General features: G+C 43.5%; 1 protein-coding gene and 1 pseudogene across 2 annotated transcripts in view; both read right to left on the minus strand.

The window, feature by feature from the left end:
- LOC311101797 (arf-GAP domain and FG repeat-containing protein 1-like) overlaps positions 1–6761 on the minus strand; it is a 37934-nt pseudogene extending 31173 nt beyond the window's left edge. The window contains exon 1 of the transcript XR_014615756.1: positions 6438–6761. The product of XR_014615756.1 is annotated as an arf-GAP domain and FG repeat-containing protein 1-like (transcript). The remainder of the gene's footprint in view (positions 1–6437) is intronic.
- A 1721-nt stretch (positions 6762–8482) lies between these two features.
- LOC311101381 (large ribosomal subunit protein mL44-like) lies at positions 8483–10491 on the minus strand. The gene is made up of 4 exons (XM_084142514.1): positions 10301–10491; positions 9488–9956; positions 9183–9361; positions 8483–8961 (listed from the first exon to the last, which is right to left on the minus strand). The coding sequence occupies exons 1-4, from the start codon at positions 10474–10476 to the stop codon at positions 8748–8750; spliced, it is 1038 nt and encodes a 345-aa protein (XP_083998640.1). The 5' UTR covers positions 10477–10491; the 3' UTR covers positions 8483–8747.
- Positions 10492–10524: the final 33 nt, after the last annotated feature.

The raw sequence follows: 10524 nt of genomic DNA on the forward strand, positions 1-10524 counted from the left end.
ACATTACTTTTCACAATGCACATTGTTTATAATAATAATAATAATAATAATAGTAATAGGCCTGTTTACATTCACAACATGTGAATGCCAAGATATTTAATGTTTTAAAAAAAGATCTGCGAATGGTGGTCCTCACACACACTTTGCCTAAACATTCTCCCTGGAGACCTAAGAAAGATATAAAAGCTGTAGAGAACTGGGAGGGAGAGAGCGATGCTGTGCTGTGTAAGACCAGGGCTGTTCTTCAATTATTAATTGCTCTTGCCTTTAGCCCTCTGTTGAAATTAAGGACGAGTCCCACCCAAATGGTAGATCACCTCATTGTATTTCTATGAACCGCCCATCCATTTCCTTCCATCTTCAGTTCTATACACCACCACTCAATCAACTGACTGACTGGAGCCGCATTCAGAGAGCCCTGGTCAAAATGTGTGACACTAGATTGGAAATAGGGTGTCACACCCCGGTCTGTGTATTGGGTTCAATTACTGACCTATTGGCAGACAACAATGACAGAGTAGGAAACAGGGGTAGTTGTCTACAATTAGTATTAGACTAGCATTCGACTAGAGCCAAGTAATAATTTAGCATTGCAGCTGCATCAATGGTAAGGTGTATTCAGATCTATTATTCGGCTTCAGGGTGTATACACTTTCTGTCACAAATAGAGTGACTGACACATCAAAGTCTCACACTGAGATTACAGTCAATCTATGTCACACACAGATCAGGTCTTATTCACCAGACACCAAGCGAAAGTTACCGGACCAAACGGGGAGGGAGTAGCTGAACTTGAGAAATGCTTGTTTTCCGGTGTGCAGTGCACCAATGACCCAGACCAATAAATGGATTTGATTCAGCCCGTCAGATCATTCCGACCGTGTTCATGCTGGCACAAAGTACAGCACACCCGACAGTGTAGTTGTGACTACTAGTGTGGGGAACATTTGACTTCTCAACCTTCTCTCTCTACTCAGACTGGCCAGTTAGCCAACCATGAGGGTGAAGTGAGTGTTTGTGTGTGTGTGACTCTCTCACTGTGTGTGTGTGTGTGTGTGTGTGTGTGTGTGTGTGTGTGTGTGTGTGTGTAGAGCCTGGGGCATGTGAATGATCAGTTCACAGCCTCATGAGGAGGAAAGTAGGTCAGATACTGGGAGAGAGTTCCAAACCCCTCCAGCTCTGAAATAGGATGGCATCACATCACAATTGGAACAATTCTGACACTTTTTAAATCGCTCTGCGAGTGTGTGTGGGGTTAGAGTGAAACACAGTTGATTTGCATACACAGTGGTATTGTTAAAGTCAACTTTCACACTATTTTGTGTCTCTCTCCGTCTCTGACAAACACACACAGTATGTGTAGAGAGAGCTGAAACACCCAGCAGGGGGGTGCCTATCGTTAGCATACTGACTCCTCCAGGATGAGAGAAAGGGACTGTTAGTGCTGAACCCAGATCCTGACGTGGTCAGAAAATAACTATGGTTCCTGAACTATGGCCAATAGTAACTTCCTACTGTAAGGAAACCTCTACAACAAACATTGTATTCCTAGTGGGAAAAGCCTCTCCACCTTCATATGGAATGTGTTAACACAGTAGATTTCAACCCCACCCATTAAACAAGCCACAGGCGGGGAGGAGAGGGGCCGAGAAGTGCCCGGGCTCTGACCCCCCTGACAAGTAGGCAAGCAGTTAGCTAACTCTTTGGCCTAGTTAATAACTACTCAAATCAGTTAGCCTAACTAACTGGCCTAGTTAACTACTAAACGGAGTTAGCCTATCTGGCGTAGTTAACTACTCAAATCAGTTAGTCTAATTGGCCTAGTTAACAACTCAAATGAGTTAGCCTAACTAACTGGCCTAGTTAACTACTCAAATCGATGACGAGAAGAGACCAAAAACCAACTATTAATCTCAAGTTAAATCAAAAGGCATTAGGATCAACAGAAGGAAAGACAGCCACAATCAAGCAGCAGAGTCCTATGAATGTGCGTTGAAATAGTGTTGTGTTACAGGTTGAAGTTGACCTTTGACTCAGAGGGTCTTTAAGGTAGGTTCCTGTAGAAGGGAAGGCTGGTCAACAAAGTAAGTGCCTGTGGTTAACAAGAGACAGAGCACAGGAGGAGGATGGGTGTGGAACTGGTCACATTTCCCTCACATTCCTTCAGCTTCTCTTCATCCTCTTCTGAGGTCCATCCATCAGGGTGTGGGAAGGATAGACATGCCAGCAGCACTAAGCGCTATCCTATCAAAAATACAAACACACATATCCTTAAATTATAGGCCTACACCAGTAGCTTGTAACACTATCATTAGCCTATGTCAGGAAGCTCCAACCATACAACACAAAAGGGTTTCAAAGAACACAATGGGCAAGTTTCCCAGACCCAGATTAAGCCTACTCCTGGACTAAAAAGCATGCTCATGCAGAGTCCCCACTGAAAGTGTTTTCCAGGAAAAATACTAATCTGGGTCTGGGAAATTGTCCCGCGTACAGTAATTTGATGTCTCTCAGTCGCCGCTAACCTCCTCTACCCTTTCTGGGAACCAAAGTGAGAGAAGAAGTCAATATGCAACTTCCTGCACTTCTCCACTTCCTGTTTATCCACCCTGCATGCTGCTGTTGCGAAACATGGCCAATGGGCCATGCCACCACTTCCCCACACTAGAACCGCTCAGTCCTGCCAAGAAAGATTTGCACAAGACTCAGATCAACCGCATAAGTAAAATGGATATCCTGATCAGCAGAAAGGAGGATAGGTCAGATGAGTGAGTTCATTGTTTTGCTGTGAAACCAAATCCAATCCTGCTAGTACTAAAGAAGGACAACCTAGCTATTGTGTTATTACATTGGAACAAGGTATAGACCACTAGCTAGACAAGACATTAATAACCTACCTGATATGGATAGCCTATAGGGCTATGTTTGGTAGGTAAGACTAGGTAGCATACACTTTACAGTTTTGGCTACCATCTTGGGTTCTTTTTCACATTACACAGCTTGTCTGAGAGACAGTGTGAAACTCTTCAGAAGAGCCTGTGTGTCTGTGCTTAGAAAATAACTCAATTATCCCCCATCACACAGCACCACTGGGAAATTCACAGTGGAATCCCTGCAGAACCATTAGAGAGACAATGATTCTCACACAGTGTTCTCAGTTGAAGTGCGCGCCAGTGCACACACACACCTTAGCTGCCAGAACAAAGACATTATAAACACAGTCCACCCAGATAGTACCACTTAGGCTAGACCTAATGATGCAAGTACATACCTAAAACCGATCCAGTGTGTGTAATAAGAGAAAGGGGCTACTGTCCAACATTGGGGTGCAGGAGAACAATTCTGACGTGGCAAACCCAACACGGAGACAGGTGCATCTTAAAACCAGATTGGGAAGCAGCTAACATGCTGACTACACCGGGCACGTGTGCGCCATAGCACGCATGTTGATTTTGTCCATCCACACCAGACGTGATCCTGACGCGTAGGTTGAAATATCAAAACGAACTCTGAACCAACTATATTAATTTGCGGACAGGTCGAAACACATGAAACAGTCATGGACATTTAGCTAGCTAGCTTGCTGTTGCTAGCTAATTTGTCCTGGGATATAAACATTGGGTTGTTATTTTACCTGAAATGCACAAGGTCCTTTTTTCTGGATCTTTGTAGAATTTTTACCCATTTTGAGTCACATAAAATTGTGTGTTCTCTACTTTGACAATTAATTCACTGATTGATTGTTAGTTTCTAGTAATCTCTCCTCCTTCAGTAGTAGTAGTAGTAGTAGTAGTAGTAGTAGTAGTAGTCTTCTTCTATGGACTTTATATGGCGGTTGGCAACCAACTTTAAGGTGCATTACTACCACCAACTGGACTGGAGTGTGGACCTCAGTTCAGCTTTCGTTCACCCACGTGGGTATATGCTCCTAAAACCTAATCAGGAGATGGGAGAGGCTGGACTTGCAGTGTGTCAAGCGTCAAAAATAGAACCAAGTTATATTTTTTGCGCCTGGCTACGCAAATGGTTGTTGACGTGCGCAAGCAATTTAGATGAAATGATTGAATAACATATATGTGTACATTTATTATATAAGTCAGTCTCAGTTCCCCTACCTCTTAATGGAGCTATTAAGGACTTAATAGAGAGTCAGGGAGGGACACACACTTCCCCTTTTCTGCCATTATTAAGCTAACCATTATCCGCTAATGGACCATGACAGGTTGACCTCAGTGAGGCATTGAGGAAGGAAAGCGAAGCCCGGCGACTGGCGTCTCACTAGGCAGCATTGATTAAGTAATCAGGACATTACAATGAACACCTTATTGAATTAACGGCCAATGTGGTTGCGTTTCTTTCTGAACAAGGTTAGACAAGTGTCTCCACAAAGGGCACGGCAAACAGTGGTGCGCTTGTGTCCTAAGGGCGAGGCTGGTGCTCAGGAACTTGTGTCAAGAACCTCCAGACAGAGAGAGATAAAGGTTGATAGCCTAGCTCTGCAGTATAGCCTATGCAAACTGGGTGCGATTGAGTTCAGCAGAAGGCTACAGCAAACCTCATACACAAACTATGATGCTAGAGAAGAATCTGCAAATGTACTGACTAGCACAACATGGGTGGTTTTAAGCCTAACTGTGTAAGCAAGAGTAAAAACTGAAATCCCCCCAAAGACCTGAGAGGAAAGATGCTCTGCAAGTGATTATGAAAATATTAGCATCATGACATCATATAGATCTACTGCAGAATATTATAGGCTAGCAAACCAAGGAGGGGTAATTTTCATTTTCATCTCATTTACACGTCAGCAGGAATTCTTTCAATGGTGAAAAAACAAACAAGCTTGCTGCTGTTGAAGACACCTAATGTTCTTCAACCTAGCTGCAAACCAGGAAATGGTGAACAATAAGTACACCAGTGATGTCCTCTGTTTGAGGTATGTAACAGGTTTTTCTTTACCATGCATGCAACCACCAGACATTGTCAGATCCTGAACAAACAAGGTCACGTTGACATTAAATAGCTGAGTGGCACATAAAATCATCAAATTCTCTTGTTGTTTTTTTCTTTGCCTGTGTGGTGTTACTTTAAATACATTTACTCAACAATATTTGACATATAATGGGACATTGCATTATTTTGGTGGTAGTAGGGAGGAGAAAAACACAGCTTCAGTCCCACTAATCCTCAAATCCCAAGCTATACAGATGCTTGGTTACACAACAGTACAAGCCAGAGGTACAGCATCAACCTTGCATCACATAAATACTGTTAACTAAATAGTGAGACAGAAAATAGGTTTCAATGGGAATGTTAAATAGTCAAATGCCTACCTAGATGATGACACTTGTTTTAATGTAGTCAACTTTGCCTGGCTCGATAGCTAGCTGGGTGGTCAACTATAAGAAGCTGGGTGGTCGACTAAAAAGTTGGCTAGCTAGTGTGCAGGCTGGTCTCATAGACTACACGTAACATAGTATACCAAAATCCGGAACAGTCATATTAGTATGTGTTATGTTTGTTATGGTTACATAAGACAGAAGGTTACTTAAGAAAAACACCACCCAAAAGCTATCCTTTGGTGTTTGTTTCATTAGTCCATTGTTGATATAGTCGCAAAATGTTTTGCATGTCAGCAATCAAGTTTAAGATATATAACTTACAAAATACAGAAATACAGCCGGCATGATGCACTTTGGCATCATACCAGTGAACATCTAGCAACCCAAAGGTTGCGTGTTCAAATCTAATAAATTAAGGATTCTTGCTTTATTCCCTCAAATATTTTTAATTATATGTACCAAAAATGTTTAACTCCTTGTAAAAAAAGGTCAACGTAGAGACCTGCATACCAAAAGTAACATATCATACTCTTTTGAGTGTCCCGGATTTTCGTTTACTATGTTACGTCTACCCCTCAGTCCAGGTTGCAGTGTGAAAACGAAAGCAGGTGACACGTTTCTTAACTATACTTATCTATTGCAAAACACACATATCACAGTATGACTTCTCGCCTAAACACTTTCACATCCAGTTAGTTCGCTAACTACTGTAACCTGTTTAACTGATTGGAGCCAGCTAACGTTAGCTAGCTACCGGTAAATAGCCGTTATGTGGCTAGCTAGTTAGCCACCAGCGAGCTTACTAGCCTAAGAGATGCTAGCTGTATCTGGTTAGTTAGCGAACTATCCTATTATTGTAATAGATATATCGCGTTACTCTGGCTCAATCTAGCTAAATTACATATAGCTAGCACAGCAGACACCCAACCCACAAGACAATTTCATATCGAAATGGAAAGAGACGGGGGGGGGGGGGGGGGTGAATAGCTAGCTACCTAGCTAACGGTTAGCTATCTAGTAACTAGCTAGTTAGCATCATGAGTGCGGCCTGTCAACGCGGAATGAAAAGGTCACTCGTTCAATCACATTTGTACCTACAGAATGCCAGAGCAGGAGGTGCAGACGAAAGACCCCACCGTCATGTTGGCATAGGTTGGGCCGCGCTGATCGCAGTCAAAGCACTTTCTGTTGGGAGGCAAACTCGTCATTTCTCTCAGCATCTTCAGGTGTTTCTCCTCCTGCTTTCTTTTCGCACTCGCCGCCATGACTGGGACAAATAGGGCAAGAAAACAAAACCAGGGAAGGATGGGGAATTGCAAGTAACGTGAAAAGCTTTTGTTGCTCCACTGATACCGACTGTCTGAAAGGAACGGTGTAGAGCAGCTACTGTGACTGTCGGCTGAACAGGGAGTCGAGGCGTTGTAGCCAGACGAGAGGAGAGTTTCCATTGGCACACCAGCGCCACCCAGCAGCTTGACACTTATCATTGCATCATGTGGCCTAATTCCAGGCACATTCCTTTTCATCATACAAAGAGGAAACACCCCTCTCATCTCATACATCTTTAGATGTAAATCTATTATTAGGGTATCATTACATTGGAACAAGAATTAGAGGAATAGAATAGTTAGAAGAGAATAGAATTCAAAATGTCAGAGATTTGTAGAAGATTTGTATGTCACCTACCTTAGCCAATGAGATATAGATTTCAATGATCATAAATTGCTTATTTATTAGTGGTGGAACACTATTTGTGAATGTGCTATATTCACTGCTTTTCTTATCATTCAGATAAAAACAGCACATAACGTTGAGGTACATATAGTGTGATGGGCTACTGCATTGAAAGTAAAAGAAAAGGCTGCTGCGCTTGCATGCCCCATGTGAGTGACTGTGCTTCACATTCATGGCTCCTACTGTATAAAAACAAGTGCTGTTTCTTGGAACTCCAAGCAAGGGTGACTAGGTCCCACTGAGTAGCCTATATCTGAGAGAAGATCTGCTTTGACAGCTTACCTTGGAGGACACTGGCTTAAAATAGATCAAGAGTACAGGGCATGTATTCATAAAGCGTCTCAGAATAGGAGTGCTGATCTAGGATCAGGTTGCCCCTCTTGTCATTATGATTCACAAGGCAAAACTTATCCTAGATCAGCACTCCTACTTTGAGATGCTTTTTGAATCCAGGCCAAGAAACATCAGTCTTTCAATACAAATGTATCAGTGCAGATAAATAAGTGCAGATGTCAATTTTAAGACAAAATACAGATATACATGAATGAGAAGGAGGATGCAACCCCTTCTACCCTGCTCTGTGATCCTAGTGATGAATATAGTGGGATGTAGGCCTACACTTCCTGCCTGCAGATTGAGCCCTTCATTCTCCCCCTAAAGGCAAAATGACAGCTTCATTAAAGAACGGATGAGAAAGAAGGAAGCTAGGCCCACAGGTTCTGCTGCCAATGCTTCGAGGGACCAGGGAGGGAGGATAGCACAGTTGGCATGAAGTGGACCAGATGGAGAGTGAAACAAGTGTATATTACACACCCACATGTAACATCACTGTTCAGCTATGCTAAGCTCTGCCTGCAATCACTACAGATAAAATACTCCATTTGTAACAAAGATTAATTACAGAATCCAAATACTCTCTGTAAAAATTGATGTAAAACAGATTACCCAGTTGAGGTCTAACAGCAATTATCCAGTTGGTCCCCATATTGTGCAAATTAAATGCACAATAAAAGTGCATTTGCAAAGTGCCAAAACGGGTGTCTATACTGGTGTCAGACTTTTCAAAGTAAAATACAGCTTTAATAAACCAGGCCAGACACTCAAGCCGAGTTCTCACTCCAAGTTCTGCCGATTAGTTGCTGTGGCATTTGCGGAGGATATTATGGATGTCAGAGACATTGTCCTGGCAACCAATCACAGCAGGTGATCCTGACTAGCCCAAAAATGACCTGCCAATTTAGTGTCTTGGATTCTGCTTGTGAAATCAATCCATACATTTTGCACATTGCTAAACCATGTTTTTTGTTTTTTTTAGAGCAGACTAATGTCATCTGTTGTGGGACAGTCATACATCAATGAATAACACTGATGAATAACACCCAATAATAAGCAGACAAGGAGAAACCAAAGATGGTATGATAAACTTTATTTCAAGAGATTTGCTCAAGGATACATATTTATTATGGACATGAAACATTTAGCTTTTAGATCAATAATATATTACACAAAACAACAGTATTTTGCCAAAGGACAGTCCTCTAATTTACAAGCCTGAGCAGACCACATAGTTTGGAGGGTATTCCTAGGTCTGGGGGTATGAGTCTGTGAGAGGTTGGTCCTGATAGGCTAAGGGAACCGCTTGACTTTGACCCTCTGGCGTGTCATGAGCGGTCATCAACTGATGGAAGACATAGTGCTTGGAGTGACATGTCCTTTATGTGTTGCTGATGGATTGGAGGGCATAAGCCCGAGCTGCTCTGCTGCAGAGAAGTCACAGGGTCTCCGGTTCTCAGTGTAGCCATAGAGTTTCCTCAGGGCCACGCGTGCTGCCTCCTCCTCTGCAGCCAGAACGGTCTCCCCTGGAGCCTCGGCAAGGAGCTTCTTATCACTGAGGACACAAACACACACACTCAGTACCATAAAAAACAAACAACGAACTACCGGCAGAACACTACCCCATACCTCTCACACACTCCATAAGTAACGGCAATAGTTTTTCCTGACCAAAAAATAATACTTTAGGTCCTTGGTCACAGTGTATTCCTGGTCAGGAAAATGTCCTAGGCTTTATCAGGAGGCGTACTGATGGGAAAGGCCAGTGAGGCGTACCTGTACAGCCCTACAAAGTAGAGTGGGAGCACGGTGCCGGCGCCGGCCGACCTGGTGAGGCGAGGCTCCGGGAGGGCCACGTTCCTCTTGGACAGCTCCTCCACCAGCAGCCCCATGGGGTTCACCACCGACCACATCTCAAACAGGTCTTTACCTACCAACTGGGTGACCAGAAAATCCTGGAGGGAGAGAAGAGGGCATGGGAGGTGTCATCTTTAGATACACAAGCAAACTAATGTTAATTTGAAATGTTTAATCATGACTGTTTAGTTCGGTGTGTTGAAGGTTGAGGATCTTCCTCTTACCCGAAGGAAAAGTCCTGCTCTCTCAGCTCCACTGCTCTCCTGGAGTGCTCCGATCACAGCGAGGAACGTACTGTGCAATACTTCGTCAGGGACAGGGAATTGAGCGCTCATAGTTAGGTCCTCAATGGCGAGGTTCCGCGCCACATGGCACACTACTGGATGACTGGTCAAGTGCCCGACAATGGCGACCACTCCCTTGCTGGGCAGGCTAGGGAAGCTGGCCTTGCACCAGTCAGACAGGAAGCTCTTGGTGAACTCCAAACCCTGTGTGTGCAGCTGAATGTTATCCCCCAGGACCAGAGCGGCCGTTTCAGAGTCCACGCTGAGTGCCTGCCTCCTCTCTTGCTCTGACTGAATGTAACAGGGATTCACGAAGGCTGTCTTCAGGAGCTCCGGGGAGAAGCTTTCTTTAAGGCGGCTGCTGAATGCCTGGACCTCTGCATGGTAGTCCCAGTTAGGTTTTTGAGAACTAGGAGACAGAACATAGGGAAATTAATAACTAAGATCACGGTGCATGTAATCAGTATGTAGCTAAAATACAGTAGTCTCTTCTATATTGGCTAGCCAGCTAATTTCAGTATTTGTCAATTGCCCCAGATTATGTAGCCCATGTCCAATCGATTGTCAAATTGATCCTCTTCATAAGATAGTGTATTGCATGAGATAACAGGTGCACTGAATTTTACAAACATTTTGAATTCTGCATCCTATTTATGCCAACTTTCTTATCTAGCTAACGTTAACCATGAGCACCAACACCAATGGCCTTGACTTGATCCCCCTAGGATACCAAGCTACCTTAGCTAGCATTACCGTGGCTTAGGTGGTGGAGGCCCTTCAATCTTCAACTTTCTTTCCATCAATAGAGTATATGCTTTCATCCATCGCTTCTTCTCTCGTGTCTGTGTAAGGAGTACATTTCTACAAACATGTTGATAGTGAATTCCAAATATTAGCACACCACGATTTACAATGTATCCGGACGCCATGACAGTTTCCCGACGGTGTGTAACTATAAACACCTTCCGGACAGCAAC

Source organism: Coregonus lavaretus (assembly GCF_964263955.1).
Source record: "Coregonus lavaretus genome assembly, chromosome: 26".
Classification (NCBI taxonomy): Eukaryota; Metazoa; Chordata; class Actinopteri; order Salmoniformes; family Salmonidae; genus Coregonus; species Coregonus lavaretus.

Bases quoted from the DNA above. Each gene is read 5' to 3' on its own strand.
- LOC311101381 (XM_084142514.1), bottom strand. From the start codon at position 10,476: ATGGCGTCCGGATACATTGTAAATCGTGGTGTGCTAATATTTGGAATT. The intron at 9,957-10,300 runs GTAATGCTAGCT...TCTGTCTCCTAG, and splicing joins CCTCCACCACCTAAGCCACG to TTCTCAAAAACCTAACTGGG. The intron at 9,362-9,487 runs GTAAGAGGAAGA...CTCTCCCTCCAG, and splicing joins GAGCAGGACTTTTCCTTCGG to GATTTTCTGGTCACCCAGTT.